The 17131-nt window shown below is 39.0% G+C and overlaps 1 protein-coding gene across 4 annotated transcripts in view; it reads right to left on the bottom strand.

The window, feature by feature from the left end:
- Positions 1-17131, bottom strand: part of Cdh20 (cadherin 20) — a 232449-nt gene that overhangs the window by 16159 nt on the left and 199159 nt on the right. For all 4 annotated transcript variants that reach the window (XM_048443846.3, XM_048443847.3, XM_087906621.1 and 1 more), the window contains 3 exons: positions 7160-7296; positions 5250-5371; positions 2053-2170 (listed from right to left, as the gene is read on the bottom strand). In XM_048443846.3, the coding sequence (XP_048299803.2) occupies positions 2053-2170; positions 5250-5371; positions 7160-7296 (377 nt within the window). The remainder of the gene's footprint in view (positions 1-2052; positions 2171-5249; positions 5372-7159; positions 7297-17131) is intronic.

Below are 17131 nucleotides of genomic sequence, written 5' to 3'. Positions count from 1 at the left end.
CGGCCCCACCTTTATATGACTTGCCTCCATGGAGAGGTGCCCAAGGTCACCTTTAAGAAACTTGCAACTTATTTGCTGTATATTGTTTTTGTGGTAGTTCTGCAAGTATGCATGAAAAGAGTGACATCTAGCTAAAAATTTGAAGAAAAAACTTAATGCCCAGCACTTCTCACCGTAGGATTTCTTCAAAAAAGCCAACCCCTAGAAGGATGAAGCTTTTACATAGAGAGGGTTTCCATGTGAAACAGGTAAGGAAATAATTCAAAAGTTTGACTCAATAAGATTCTTGGGGTAGAGATATGGGGATGGGAGATAAATAAATGCTGGGTAAACTGCTACATAAAGTGAATACTAGAGTTCATGCACCCACATAAATGCCAGAAAGAAATGGTAACCCAGTTTTAATCTCAGTGCTACGGAGGTACACGCAGGAACCCTGGAGCAGGCAGATCAGCTCGATTAGTTGAATCGCAACTCTGGGTTCAAATGAGAGGTCCTGTCTCTGTATATTATGGAGAGAATAATCAAACAAGAGACTTGTGGGGCCTGAAAAGTTGGCTCAAGGTAAGAGCTCTTGCAGAAGACTTGAGTTTTGCTCCCAGCACCCGCTCCAGCTCCAAAGGATCCCATGCCTTTGTACTTCTACTCACATGTGCACACACATTATTAAGCATCAAAATCAAAAGGAAGATACCTGATGTCTGCCCGCACATGTGAACATAGTGCATACCACACATAAACATACCAAAATCTCAGGGTATTTAACTGTAAGTATTCCTTCCATAGACATTTTATGGTAATTAAAAGGCTGAAAAAAATACTTGTATTTATGAGGTTATAGCAGTAATTAAGATCTTTAACATGGTGTTTGAGAAGAAGACAAGGCATGCCTGATCTTGACACTTTTCCTCCCCTTTATTTAGATTGTTATGAAGTCACTCTTAAGATGAGGGTGTTGATGAGGACCCTAAGAGAGACATACATGGATCTAATCTACATGGATAGTAGAAAAAGACAAGATCTCCTGAGTAAATTGCGAGCATGGGGACCATAAGGAGAGGGTTAAAGAGGAGGGGAGAGGAAGGGAAGGGAGCAGAGAAAAATGTAGAGCTCAATAAAATCAATATAAAAAAAGATGAGGCTGTTGAAGCCCAGAGAAGTGAGGACACCCAAGTCAGTTAGTTGGCAGCAGAATTAACAAAGGGATCTGTCAAGTAGTTAAATGTGTGGTTTCAATTACTGTGACCTTCCTTTGAAGTATAATCAGCTGGAAAATGAAAGTCCCTGTTTTCCCCATTTGAGCCCCCAAGTTCGAGCTAAGTCTGTAAACCCCTCTGCCAAAGAGTGCTTGCTGGAAAGGTCCTAGAAGTCTGACTCCATTTGTGATGGAGTGGAAAGCAAGCCCCTTCTGCAATGGGAACCTCATGTGAACAGCTTTTTATGAACCTAAAGTTGTTTGAAGCCAGGTGGAATGGTGACTAACTATGGCCTTAGTACTCTGGAGCAGTAGGCAGTAGGATCGTGCATTTGAGGCCAGTGCGGGTTACTTTACAAGATCTTGTCTCCATAGAAAAAGTATTTGAATTTTGTGAATACTATTGTGTTCCTGTATTTGCACTTTGCTACCTTTAGTATCTTTGTTGTTAGTATTACCCTTTAATTTAACTTTGCGTCTTTTTATCTTTGATTAGAAATGTTACTTCAGGTTTGTTTCTTTTTCTGAGCACTTTAGTTGCTTCTCCCTTCAGAATACAAACACAGTTGCTCTGAGTTGGACTCAAGGAAGAAAATTTATCATTTACTTTGAATAATGTCTTTCACAGTACAAGCATCAATAAATATCTGTAGACTGATGGAGGAATGAAGGTTTTAGAGACAGCAGGGGGCACTCTTTATCTTTGATGTTATGAAACAATTTGTAGACTACAAATTAGCATTAATGCCCTGCTATTAGAAAATCTGAAAACTTGGTACTATGTGTATGGTCTTGTAACTCAAGATGTCCAGTCTGAGCAGGAGAAAAGCATAGATAGTCCCAGGTCCATTGCTTACCTTGGTTGTCCCTGACAGTGAAGTTGGGGTTGTTAGCAGCTTCAGGAGCCAAACTGTAGTAGAAATGCTGACCATTGTGAGGGTCATCTTGATCCACAGCACTCACTGTCTGGATGAGCTGAAGCAGAGATGTGAGTTCAGGGTGAGTTGGATGCAATGGAAAAGGCAAAGCCTAGTGAAAGCCTAAACATTGATTCCAATAGTAAGTCATTTCCCAATGAGAAGACGTCCTGAAGCTAACCTGGAGACCCTCCACGTCGTCACACAGTTCGGGATTAATTAAGCATGTTCTTCATCCTCAATATGTTAGTAGGTAAAGAATAAGTGTGGCCTACATGTTTCAAATGGATTATATTCCTGCAGTTTGGTCAGTTACTTCAAAATGTTTTAAAGAGAAGAAGAGAAAGAAGCATAGAGTGTCACCAGGTCCTAGGTGTCCCCAGTTTCCTCCTCTCAGTGAATCTGTATCCCATCATCAAGTAAGTCCTGACTAAATTGACTAAATTGCCATCTCTGAGAAACCCAGGTTTAAAAATCACCACTGTTATCAGGCAAATAAACAAGGCAGTGTGGAGCTATGGACTTTGTATGGGAGGGCATGGGCCACAGGACAGTCATGTTCTGTTGCCAGGAAGGGACTTAGAAAGGGTGTAGAGCAGAAGCTCACCATTGTGGGAAGCAGACCAGAGTCAGAGATATGAGGGCCTAGCTCAGTTGGGAAAAATAAAATGAAAAGTGGAGCTCAGTGGCAGGGAGAGCAAGAGTGCTTCCCTTGAGCCCATTGGCCATGCTCTGTCTTTTCCACAATGTTGTGCCAAGGAATACTTATCATGAAGGCTATGGAAACGCATAGAGAAGCCATTAAAGAGAGCAGGGTGAACTAGAAAGATGGGGCCTTAGTAGATGGCCATAGTGGGGTGAGGTATGGACAAAGTTTCGATGAGCTGCTTTTCATTGGTGTTCACTGTAACACCCTGTAGCACAGATGGTTCCTATTCAACTTGGGCCTGTAAACCTGCCATTTCTGCTGGAAGGGCTGTCTTTCTTCCAGGACAGAAATGACTGTATCAAAAGTCAGCTTGAGGGCACAGAGTTTTAAAACATGGTGAAGGTTAGGGAGGCCGCCCAGCAAGGGATTTCTGCACACTTCAAGGACTTGTTTCCTTGCTCCTCACCTTCTGGTCTTCTCAGGGATCACCTTCACTGCAGACTGCTACCTTAACTACATGGTCATATCCTTCCAGGGCAGCCTACATCCAGTGATGCAGGGGAGTAAAAGGCTTCCCTGTCCCCTGAACCTGGGAAAGCTCTGATTCTAGGACTTTGTAAGAATGTTAGTAGATCTTTATTGCAGTTGGACTTTTAATTTTTTTTATTTAGCTTAGTCCCTCTGTCTTTCCTTTTTATAGGTCTCAAAAACATTTTATATCCAAACTCTGCCTCAGGGTAAGCTTCCTGGAATGCCTGACTATTGAATCTAAAAGCAGATGCAATAGAGTGGCAATACGGCTAAGGCTCAGGGCAGCAGTGGAGATAGTCACATACAGTTCAGCCTCATGCCAGGGATGCTCACATGTGCCCTGTCCCCATGGAGACGCAGATCCTCTGCTCTTCTATTTTGATTTCCAAATCTAAAGAGATAAAATGTTTCTAAAGGAATGTTCTGAATAGACAATATAGTGGGAAAAATCTTAAGTCAGATCTTAAAATTTTGTGTGTATTGTTGAGCTAGGACTTGGAAGGGTAGGTAGACAGTCTGGTGGGAGCACCATGGCCAGCTAATAAAGGCCTCCATTTTCCCCACAGTCCTTGGCCCCACTGTGTAATACCTCATTCAACAGTCTCCATTCCTTTCCCTCTAATCATCAGACATGCATTTTATTTTTTATGGCTTTTATCCGCTGTAAGAGGAGAGCTTACACCTGGTAGAGTGAGGATGCCCAGTATTGGGCAAGTACAGGAAGACCTGATGGTTCATATAACAATTTGAGAGCCTTAGCTGTGTCCTACTGAAAATATTCAAACCCAGAATCCATATCATAGTTTAAGTGATCCATATCTTGGGCTGAAGATGACAAATGGGGCAGGCCTGTGATACTGTCCCCTAATTCCAAGTCACAGATAAATTGCACTTCAAAGACTTATACAAAGGACAACTAGAGATGTCTTAGAAGTGGAGGACACACACGCCTCCAAAAGTAGAAGTGGCTAAGATGTTATTCTCTTGTCATAGTGCGGCTTCTTTCCCAGAGCCTTCAACTGAGGAAGGATGGGGCTTTCTTCATTGGGCTACTGAGCATCCTCTAAATTCATGACTACTTTTAGACTCTTTTGCTATAGCATAAAATATGATATTAGATCATATTTTAGAGTAAAACAAATATTATGCTGTGTTATGTGTATCAATCAAAAAGTATGCTAGCAAAAAAAAAAAAGAAAGAAACCATCATTTAAAAAGCCTGAACCACCTAGTTAGAACTTTAGAAGCCCAACCTACACATCAGAACTTGTCCACTTCAGCGCAGTAACTCTGTTGCCTGCTTCCTAACCTTGCTTCATGTGCAACCTGATCTACCAACTGCAGGCCTGTGAATGTAGTTAGACCACAAAATGTAATTTGGGTTGCAAGTGGTTATCTTAACAAATAAATAGTTTGCACCTGACATAAAGAAGTTGGGAGCTCTGGTTTTTTTTAATCCATACTTTCTGGTGTGCACATTTATCAATCATGAATTCAGTTATTCTGTTGGTTAGTTTTATGCCAATTTGACACAAGATAGAGCCATTTGGGAAGAGGAACCCTCAATTGAGAAAATGTCTCTATAAGACTGACCTATAGAAAACATTATAGAACATTTCCTTGATTAATTATTGATATGGGAGGTCCCGGCACCTTGTTGGTAGTACCACCCTGTGCAGGTCATCCTGGGTGTGTAAGAAAGCAAGTCAGGTTAGTCATGAGAAGCAAGTCAGTAAGCAACCATCTTCCATGGCCACTCCTGCCTCCAATTTCCTCCCCTTCTTGAATTTTTGCCTTAATTTTCCTCAGTAATGGACTATTACCTGGAAGTATAGGATGAAATAAAGCTTTTTCTTCCCAAATGACTTTTGGTCATGATGGTTTATCACAGTGCTAGAAACCCTCACTAAGTCAGTTATCTTTAAGGTTACCTCTGTATATCTAGGGTTTTCCTTACCTGTCCAGCTTTGGCATTCTCACAGATGAAAGCTTCATAGAACCTGGGAAACTCTGGAGCGTTGTCATTCACATCTAAGACTTTGATTGTGACAGCAACACTTCCCACTTGGGAGGGATTGTCTAAAGAGAGGAACATGGACAGTGAGAGTGTGGCAAGGCAGAAAGGCAGTTTGTCAATCTGGTTTGCCAAGGACTAGGTAAAATACACAGACAATCTAACATGGCCATACGGTGTGTGTTGCATGTTAAGAGTGTGGCCACACATAAGCTGGAACAGAAGGAAGCATCTCCTAAGGTGTGTTGGATGTCAGGAATTATGCAGGAAATAACAATACTTCATGGGGAGCAAGTGCTGCAAAATCAACTTTAAAATTTTGACTTCTGCTTGGTTCATACTTTGAGTTACAGAATTAAAAATCTATTTTGTATTCTAGCATTTCCAGTAGTCCCTTCCAATTAGGATGTGTGCTCATGGAACACTTGGGTGGAATAACCAATTCTTTGACTTAAGTTTGCATGGGGATGTATGAAACACTGCACAGTTACTTCTGTCTAGGGACTAAAAGAATATTTATAGAATCAAGCTCATTCCAAAGTCACAACTTTGACTGGGGCAGGAGCCATGGGCTTTCATGGGGAAGTGTGTATGTTTGTTTGAGTCTTTGGAATTGCTGCCTGGAGACAAATGCACAGCCCCCATACTCTCTATTGTTCCTGTGTTGCTTTCCACCCCAGAGAGACAACAGTGATTACAAGACAAAAATGTAAGGAATTTTGCTAAATCCCAGAATACATTGTTCTTCGGGTCCATTTTTTCTTTCTTTCTCAAAAATATTTATATTTTACAGTTTTCGCCCTTAATAATCCTATGTGGATTAGGCTGTTCTGGGGGAAAGATGGTGAATTAGAAACTGGCTCTAGTGATACCATGACTGAAGAGTAAGATTAGCAAAGAGAGGAAAAGTTCTAGGCCAGGACAGGGCTACATGGTGAGACTCTGCCTCAAAAATGATTGTAAATATTTATGCTTTCAATATTGATACACATAATTACATAAAAACAAACATTATTGGGCATAAAAGGACAGAATGACAGTGAGTGACATCACTACTTCACTGTTAGAAATCATCTTTAAAACAAAGAAACCAAAGAAACTTCAGAGTTAAGCCGCCCTATAGACCAAACGGAACTTATAGACACTTAGGTAATATTTCACACATGTAGAATATACATTTTTATCAACTTATGGAATGTTCTCTAAAATCAAATTTTGTTACAGTAAAAGTTTTAGCAAATAAAAAAAGCAAACTCAAAGTAATTTCTGCCATCAGATTATAATGTAATACAAAACCTAAAAATCAAAATCAGGAAAAGCCATGGAAATATGAAATTAAACAACAGATTCCTCAATAGTCATTGGGTTATTGAAGAAATCAGAGAGGAAATTGAAAAATCCCTAGAATCAAAACAAAATGGAAACAAAGTTCACCAGCACTTTAGGGATATAGCAAAGGTAGTTCTAAGATGGAATTTTCTAGCTAATCTGAAACTTGAAAACAGAAATGGTATAGTTTCATGGTTCTGCTCCTTAGACTTGGTATCAGTGTTGGGAAGGACAGCTTTACTCCAGGCCTTCTCAATCATAAACATGTGATAATTCAACTCCTGACAGACACAGGATTTACTAGCTGGTACTTGCATAAAAACAAAAACAAAACTGAGCTCAATTAAGGATGTCCCTAAACCAAAAAATTATCTGTAGACCAAATCACATGACCATCTATTTGTATAGCATATAATTTCAGTTTCTCCTGTGGAATATTTGTTTATTATAAGGTCTAGAAGCTTTCACCTTCTATTCCTTTACTTTTTGTAACTTTGTGGAGACAAATAAATTAGGTTACTTACTCATTTCCATTGCAAGGATTGTTATGTTATGCCAAGAAAACTCCTCTCTGTCTAGTGGTCTTGCAGTCATGAGAGCACCCGTTGTAATGTCAACATAGAAAAATCTCCCAGGGTCGCTGCTTCTGTCAATGGAGTATCTGCAAAGACGCAGAATATGTAATTATTTTCACTTGAATAAACATGAGAACATAGTACAGGAGAGATGTGAGTATGTACACTGTGTTAAAGGTGGTTCAGTCACCTCTGAGTTGTGAATATGTGGAACACTGAGGGTTTTATCGTGCTTAAGAGAAACTTTTTTTTTCACAACTTCAAGTATCTTACTGAAAAATGAATTAAACAGAGTATTGAGGGCCTTATGGCAGTTTCAATGTACACAGAAATCAATTCTGCTAGTTAAAGATTAAAACTGCTCCAAGAGTTTTGAGGTGCCCTTAATATCAGCCTCTATTTATATGTGTTTGCCATTCAACTAAGTTCTTAAATGCTGGAACTTGAAAAAGCAAACCTACTGCAGCCATGTGGTTCTGCTCCTAGAACTGTTGTCGCTGTTGGGAAGGGAAGGTTTGCGCCTGGCCTTCCACGCATAGACATGTTCAACTCCCAACTGACAGAACTTACTAGCTAAAGATTCCGTATATATCCTGCTTTTAGCAGAATAGAGCAGGTCTATTTCATTGCCAGTTATAAATGAAACTGGGTTTCGGGCATTTCCGACAGATGACTTTCTGGAAACTATCATATGACTTTCAGCATTTAAAGGGCATCATAAGCAGATGTTATATTAAAACAAAGGCCCTTTTTGGTTCAGGCCACAAGTCGTCTCTGTTGATTCCACCATGTATGTTCAGTCTGGACCAATGTGCATTTTATGTAGGAAAAGAAAGGTAGTTACAGGCACTTAATCCAGACAACTTTAATCTTTTGCAAAAGAAGAATTGCATGACTCTTTTTGCTGTTGCTCTATCTTTTGAGTCTTTAATGAATTAGGTTGTGAGTAAGAACTGTAATTATTCTTCAGTCTGATTTGGCAACCTGGTTCCCTCTATTCATCTGTATTATCTCATCTGTTCTCTGTCTTAAGAGATGGAGGTAAGCTCAGGCATCAGGATGTTTAAAAATGAGACATTTTGATAATTAGATGTGACTGAGGACTATCATTGAGAATCCTATATACTCCTTGGTAAAGGTTAATATTTTCTTATTTTTATTGAGAATTGTGTAGTTTAGGATATAGTATAATATTTCTTTTTGTTTGTTTGTTTTTATGTTTTTATTTTTTGAGACAGGGTTTCTCTATAGCTTTGGAGCCTGTCCTAGAACTATTTCTTGTAGACCAGGCTGGCCATGAACTCACAGAGATCCACCTGCCTCTGCCTCCCAAGTGCTGGGATTAAAGGCGCTTGCCACCACCACCCATCTGTGGATATAGTATAATATTTTTAAATATATCTTGTAGTATTAAAAAATCAAACTAATTAACACATACAACATTTCACATATACTTTTTGTGTCAAGAACATTTAGAATCCAATTTCCTACAATTTTGAAATATAGAATATTAACTAGTTACCATATGTATAATAGATCACCATATCTTCTTGTCTATCTAGAACCTTGTTTTCCTTTACTAAAACATTCTCTTTCTCTGACCATCAACATTGCTGGCCTTATCCTATGATATCAACCTTTTTTTTTAATCAGTTTAACATTTTAGATTCCACATTTAACTAAGATCATGGGTATTTGCCTTTCTGTGCCTGGCTTATTTCACGCAGTATCATGTTCTCTAGATTCATTTGTGTTGCTACAAATGACAGAATTTCCTTATTTTTAAATGCTGAGTGGTATTCTCTTGTGAATGTATAAAATGCCAGATTAAAAAATCCATTCATCTGTTGCTGAGCACTCAGGTTGTTTCCATATCTTGGCTTTGTGACTAATGTGGCAGTTAACATGGAAATGAAGGCGATTCTTCTACAGACTGATTGTAATTCCTTTGGATATATGCCCAGAAACAAGACGACTGGATCATATGACCGTTCTAGTTTTCAGTAATCACTACACTGTTTGTCAAAAATGGCTGTGCTAACTTATATCCTCACTCACATGGTACAAAGTTTCCATTTTATGAATGCTCTGTTTTTTTTCAATTTCGGGGACTAGGTATTCTAATAGATGTGATGCCATCTCCTTGTGGTTTAAAGCTGTATTTGCCTGAAGGTTAGTATGTCGAGCTCCTCCTGACCCCTCACCCGGTACATTTACAAGGTTCTTGTGTATCTTCTTTTGAAAAATATTTGTTTAGGTACTCTGATATTTCTGAAAATAAGGCTATTTGTCCTGGCATCAAAATACAATACAAAGCAAAAGTAATTAAAACTGTCATATGCTCATAGCAATAAAGACATTGATCAAGGGAATGAATTGGGGTGAAAACTTAGAAATAAATGCATATACGGTGCTTTTGCTCACAGATCTCCAGGGAGCCCAGGATATTAGCATTTAGGATTGTTTTTTCAAAGGGAAGAATATATAATCTGTTTTTACAGAAAGCTGGGAACTGGAGGTGATAAATAGCCTGGTGGTCTGCATTATCTATTGGACCAGGCCATGTCAAGCTCCTACAACCAGGACGAGAGGTGGTTAGTAATCTTAATTACCCTTCATCCAGGGGCTCCCCATGCTTCTACAACTAGGACCAGAAGTGGCTAATAGCCCAAATATCTGTAGGACCAAAACCAGGTCAAATCCTTCCCTAGGACCTTAACCTATCTTTAGAACCCATCTTCTTGGAAGAAACGACATGTACCACAAGTCAAGTTTTGATGTAATTATGCTCCTTCAGCACCGGAAATTATATTACAATGGTAAACTTGTTTTTCCAAATTGTACTGTGTTTTAAATATGCTGATAATGAACCACTTGGCTTCAGCCTCCCCAAAGTCTCGATCCTTGCTGAGAAGTCTTTCTGCACCAAGTTTTCAGTTTCATCTTTTCTTGGTTTGCTTCCCTGCCTGGACACCTACAGCATTCCCCTCACAGACATATATCCATGATCAATTCTTTGGATTTTTGTTAAGATAACAAGACTACATTATGGTGTGAAAGAACTGTCTTTGATGACTGGTATTTGGAAAACTGGCTGTCAACATACAGATGTGCCTTACCCCTTTCACAATAATCAACTCCAATGAAGAAGAGACTTAAGGTCAGAAAGTCAATCTACTAGAAGAAAATTATACAGCATTGGTCTTGGCTGTGATGTCTTGGATATAATCCCAAAGGCACAGAAAGAGAGAGAGAGAGAAAAATAGAAACTGCATTGAACTGAAAATTTTGCATAGCGAAGGAAACAATCATGAGATGAAAGAAAACCCAAAAATTGGGGAAAAGAATAAGGGGTTAAAGAAGTGGCTAGTTATTCAATGGCCAGTGGATGTAATAGCTGGAGTGTGTCTACAGCGGTCACATTACTATGCATTTAACACAGCTTCCTTTAACATTCTCATAGCTTTGGTAGTTTATACTAATCCTCAGGTAAGCAAACAGAAATTTAGGGGAATTAAGTCACTTTCAACTGATTTAAACCATCTCAATGGCTTTATAGTTGCACTGTTCTTACAGATTGCTTTTAAATAGAGGCCAGGGAAAATATTGAGTTCAAAACTTAAATAAAAGTTGACAGAAATGGCAGTCTTTGTCTTAAAGTTGTTGAGGTGGAGAAATTGCAATTTTCTAAAAAATTTATATTTAATTTATTTTGAATTGTGTGTGTGTGTGTGTGTGTGTGTGTGTGTGTCTTTTGGGGGAAATGTGCACATGAGTCCCTGCTGAGGCCAAGAGAAAGCATTGAATCTCCCAGAGGTCCAGTTAACAGGCAGTAGTGAGTCACCTAATGTGAGTGCTGGGGCCAAACTTGGGTTCTCTTCAAGAAGAGTAAGCATTCTTAGCCACTGAAGCGTCTCTCTGATGAAACTATAATTTTGATAATAATAACTTGAAGTGCAGTGTTTTTCACAATTCAGCTTGGTGAGGTATGAAATGAATATAGCTGCTTATGATTAGTATTGAAAGAAAATGAAGTGGAATGAGACATGTGCATGCCAAATTATAACATATAGTTAGAATAAATATTAATGTAAGTAAAACTATTTATCTGTCTGTCTATCTATCTATCTATCTATCTACATATCTATCTACCTATATATCATCTATCTATCTATTATCTATAAGCTACCTATCTATCTATCTCTCTCCCTCTGTCTATCTATCCATCCATCCATCTATCTACGAAACATTTTGCTTCAAGTGTATACATCTCTGTAGAGATTCATGATTGCTATTCAGAGAGTTAGGATTTAAAAAGGTAGCAGATGAGTAAGAGCCAGAGAAATTGGAGTAACTTCAGTTACGAATTCAGATGGAATAACTTCTGACATGACTTCTTAAGTCATAATAGGGAATTTAAGGAAGTCAACTTCCCTCTCTGCAGGTTATCCTGTTTAACAAACATTATTTGCTAGATTTTGCTTAAAACATTGCCTGTAGTGAGTAATTTGTTCTCCAAGTAACCCCACTGGTAGGCATTATTACTATTTCTGTTTTATAGATCAGACAGTCTAGAGGCTTATGAGGTTAAGTCACTTATCCAAGGTCACACACACTACTAGGAATCAAATCTAGGGAGTTCAGCTTCAGGTTTTGACCTGAAGGTGACCTTTGCAACACCTACCAATGCCTTATTGACAAATGGATTGTAGAAGACTGCCTTAGAACATAGTTTTACTTCTTCATGAGACATGATAACAAATGGTTAACGCTTTAATAAAAACACCCTTGTACTTATAATATTCATTTCAAATGAGCTGGGCTGTGGTAGTTTCTTCTGAGTTTACCTGTGACTTAGTTTCAAAGTTTATCAGCTGCTTTAAGAGCTGAATTTTTTTTTAGAAAATAGAAGTACTGGTTGGCTAATGGTAGTCTAATCTTTCAGCCAGGAGACATAAGAAAAGTCCTACATTTGGTCCACAGAGCAAAACCTGGATGGCAGCTCTCCAGGCTGTAGACATATTGCTGGGGGAGAAGAGCCCATGGGGAACCAGAGAGCTACCCCACCACAGCAAATAACACAGATGGCGTGGAGAATGGAGTGACAGAAATAACCAAGTCACAGGACCCCTGACAGCACATCCTGGTCGACACAGCAGGAGTCAGCCTTAGGGAGCTTCTCTCATCAAGTAGAATCCCCTCTTCAATTTCCCAAGCTAGACTACAGTGAGGGAATAATGGCCCTTATTTCTCTGAATGGGGCACGGGGCCAATTTCCAGGGTGCGGGAGAACAAATTGAAAGTACAGATACAGATGGGAAACAAGGAAATTGGGACCTAGTAGTGAAGCCTATATGCAGTTTTCCTGTCTCCAACTGTAACGTTCTCACCTATTACGAACAGAATATTCTTAGCACACATGTGCAAAGCTGCCGTGGGCAGACAGTACTGACTGCTTGGATGAGGACAATCTCTGTTGCGAGCAGGATGGCTGGACTCACACACACAGGATGGCCCAGGGGGTCAGGCTGTTTCCACACCAGCAGACGTTGCTTTTAGCTGCTAAACGGCTCACTATCCTCCTAACTGGGGTTTTTTTATTACTATTTTTTGAGTATTTATCAATGTTAGGATTGATCTAAGCTTTGTAGTTTTCATATGCAAACAATTAAATCTATAGCATTAGGGGAATTACAAGTGGATAAGGACTGGCACTTATATCTTAGTACAGCGTCATCTTTTTACAAAGGAGATTATATAAGTCCTAATAACTTTTTTTTTTTATTTTTTTGGTTTTTCAAGACAGTGTTTCCCTGCATAACCGTCCTAGCTGTCTTGGAACTAGTTTTTGTAGACCAGGCTGGTCTCAAACTCACAAGAATTCACCTGCCTGTGCCTCCCAAGTGCTGGGATTGAAGGCATGTGCCATCACTGTCCGGCCCCTAATAATCTTCTAAGCTTTAAATGGCCTTCAATCTGTAGTATTTTAACTTTAGATGATAGGTTGGTTTGGAAAGCCATTTAGTATGCATTTTGCTTTTAATAATCCAAATCATTAAATATTTATAAGAAAAATGTCCATAAGTTAGCTATGTAGCATAATATATAAATTATATTTAAAACGGTTTCATTTTAAAATTCTTTTTGTATTATTTTTGTGTGTTGGTCTATGTGAAGGTATTTGCATGTTTGTGTGCAGATGTATACAACTGTGTTCACATAGAGGGTGTGAGATCTATTGGGAACTGGAGTTAGCAGGCATTTGTGGGCTGCTAGAGATTGTTTCACGGGTGATGGAGTCTGAACTCTGTGCTCATGATGAATCAGCAAGAACTCTTAACCACGGAGTCGTCTCTCCAGCTCCTCCCTCCAATTAACTGGCATATACAAATGAGGATATCAAGAATACTTTGGAGAACTGTTCACAGGAGAAAGCAATTCCAAATAGCTTAGCAAATAAGAGCCACAAAGCTGACTTTTTGTTATTTTCTCTTTTGAGATCTCTGAGAATCTAGGACCCTTTATGTTCTTGTAAACCTAGAGGCAATTCCATGCTTCTGTGGGATAACACAGAGTCAGTCAAGGTCCGTATATCTACCAGTGTAAACTCTATTATTTGAGGAGAAATTTTGTACATGACTCCTTGTCTTTTTACTCTATGTCTGGAACCCTGTTTTTGTCAGTTTTCCCCCAAGGATATAGAGCTGTGCTCCAGAGCAGCCAGTGGACCCTGTTCTAGCCTCAGTGTGCATGCTCTTGAATTTATCCTGTGGAGGCTTCTTGGAACAGCCAGGAGCTTCCTTAGAACCCCGTCATGCTGACAGATGTCTCTTCAAAGGGCCTATCTGAAATGACATTTTCTGTTAGCCAGGCAGATTCCTTCATTTTGTCTGCCACATTTTTCTGCAGTCACGAGTGCATCTTGAATCATAAATGCTTTTCTCTCCCCACTGCCCCTGCTGAGATGTCTTAAGATAATGGCTGTAGTACTGAATCCCAGATAACTCCTGTGAAGTTTTGTGTGTGTGTGTGTGTGTGTGTGTGTGTGCGCACACACACACACACACACATGCTTCTATACTGACTGCACTCAGTCTTCTGATTTATTTGTTACTTATTAGTGTGACACCTAATCAGACTTTGTTTCCATAGAGGTCCACAGTCAGAATCTGGGAGATTATGTGGAAACATACTGCCCCGTCCATATTCTATGTTAGAATTTGTGTCTCCTTTCCATTACATTCACACTTGCTTTACTCTTGGCCATGAGGTGTTATTCTCTATAGTAGTCCCACATTACCCTGTTTGACAACAAAACTACTGTCTCATAAAATAATAGATATATAGTTAATAAGTTATGATCACAAAGATATCTGAAAATAGAAATGTATGATCCATCTTTTTAATTGTGTTGTGATTGTTATGGGGATATTATGTTTCACTTATGTAGTTTCACAACGAAAAGACTAAGGTTGAAATATAAATTTACGAAGTCTATAATTCAGAAAGATTTGCTGTTTTTTTATTTTTAAATTAAAGCTCTAAAATCACTTTTAGGCATTTCGATGCTTGAACATGTAATGTGTTTACTAGTTAGTCAGAGGGAGCAGATTTTCCCCTGGTAGAGTTATTCTCTGGTTTTCTTCAGAGAATAACTTGTTCAACTCCAAAAACTCATTTTCATTAAATACAAAATGGCACCAGATGAGGGAAGTAGCCAGGTAACTTCTAGAAAGGGCTTGATAAATGGGGGTGTGTTCAAATTGTTTTATCTGTACCGAGGCTCCAGATTCATTTTACTGTGAGGCTTTTAACAATTAATGGGACAGATGGTCTCAAACAGCCTTGGAGTTCTGATCTTTTGTGAATCTGGCTTCAGAGGCTTGGCAGTGGCTATGGAAGGTTGAGGTGTCAACCTGTCTACCAGCTGTTTGCACTTGCTTCTAGAGATGACTGGAAACAGCCAAGGTTCTAAGAGTAATTCTCCAGTCTTGAGTGGGTAGCATCTCAGTTGGAATCTTCTGTAGCAAAGCAGAACTTGGAGGGACAGAGATGGAGGACTGTGCTTAGTATAGAGAATTCTCTGACCAACCTGTCTGCCATCAAAGCCACTGACTTTAGGAAGTGTTTCTGTGCCTGTTTTTTTCTGTAATATAAAGAAATATATGGTATATAATATGTTCCTACTTTGTTTTAGTTAACAAAGTGTTTGGGATCAGGGACTCCCTGTAAGTAATTATACAAAGTATCATTCTATAGTTGTTTAACGTCAGGAGTTGTGATACCTTCAACCCTGCACTTTAGGAATTGCTTTACATATTTAAGAGTCTTTGGTTTTATTAGCGTATGCTATATATAATTACATAACTATAGGCTTCAATGTGCTGTTTTCATAGATGTATGCAATGTACTTTTATGACGCCCACTTCCTGTTACATTCTTTTGTGCTTTCACCCTCTCCCTGATTGATCTTCTTCCTCTTCCCAACTAGTCCCTCTTCTACTTTCATTTCTGGGGATTTTTTTTTTTTGGTTGTTTTGTTCATTAGTCGATTGGTGCTAGAAGTGTTCTTTAATTTGGGAGTACCCAATGAGTTTTATGAGGGTTGCTTACAGGAACATAGGCATCTTACCAGTGCTTAAACCTCTGAAGAAAATGTTTCTCCTTCTCCGGCAATCATAAACTGCTCATAGATTTGTAGAGAGAGGGGTGAGGCCTCATGAGCCCACTCATTTTCATGGTAAATGTAGGCAATGCCTATCTTCTGCAGGTAATCATAACTGCTATCACTCAAGCCTGAAACTGCCACGCTCTACTTAGAGAACAACATTCCTCAACACTCTATCACGTCTTCCAGATGTTAAATTCTACCTGTCCCCCTCTTCCTCAATGTTCCCTGAGCATTGGAGGGAACCTTATGGCTATATATCCAAAGATCACTTAGAACCCAGAAATAAACACAAACAGTTGTAGCCACCTAATTTTTCTTAAAGGTTGTTAGAATCATCTCTTGGAAAAAGCACAAGCTCTTCAATACAGGATGCTGAGAAAGCTGGATATTTACACACTGAATGATGAAGCTGGAGCCATGTCTCTCACTCCTTACAAGGAGCTTCAAGTGGATCAAAGATCTTAACATATGGCCTGAAACCTTGAAACTTTGAGTGGAAAATACAGACAATATGTTTCAAGATACAGGTATAGGTAAGATCTTTCTAGAAAGGCACCCAACTACCCAGGACATAATTCTGAGAACTGACAAATATAATTACTTGAAGTCAAGCAGATTCTGTAAACCAAAAGAAGAATTTATCATGGTGAATAGATGCTACATGAAAAGGAATAAATCTGTGCCAACCATGCATCAGATAGGAGATCAATGCCTAGAATACACAGTGAACTGCAAAAATTAAATACCAGTACTTCCTACAAATCATCCAAGTTGAAAAATGGGCTAATAAACTGATCTGACAGTTCTTAAGGGAAGAAATAAAAGCAGGCAATAACTATTTGAAAATGTGCTCAATACTCTTAACCATCAGGGAAAGCAAATTATAACTGCCTTGAGATTGCATCTCTCTCTACAAGACAAACAAGAAAATGCTAGTTGGGATGCAGAGAAAAGAGCCCCTTTAGACATTACTGGGTGGAAATGTAATCTGCTGCTGCTACTATGTCAGTGTGGGGGTTCCTCCCAAATAGAACTACATGTGACCCAGCTATATCTGTTCTGGTTATTTACCCCAAGGACTCCAGGTCAACATGCAACAAACCATGTTTGTTGCTGCTTTGCTCATAATAGCTAAGTTGTTGGACTAGCCTAGACATCTATCAACAGATGAGTAGATATAAAATATGTGGCTAATATACACAGTGGTATTTGGTTCATCCACAAAGAAAGAAATAATAAAGTCATCGCAT

Source organism: Myodes glareolus, chromosome 5 (assembly GCF_982192425.1).
Source record: "Myodes glareolus chromosome 5, mMyoGla1.1, whole genome shotgun sequence".
Classification (NCBI taxonomy): domain Eukaryota; kingdom Metazoa; phylum Chordata; class Mammalia; order Rodentia; family Cricetidae; genus Myodes; species Myodes glareolus.
The sequence above is the reverse complement of the archived record's forward strand: the minus strand, read 5'-3'. Positions and strand labels throughout refer to the sequence as shown.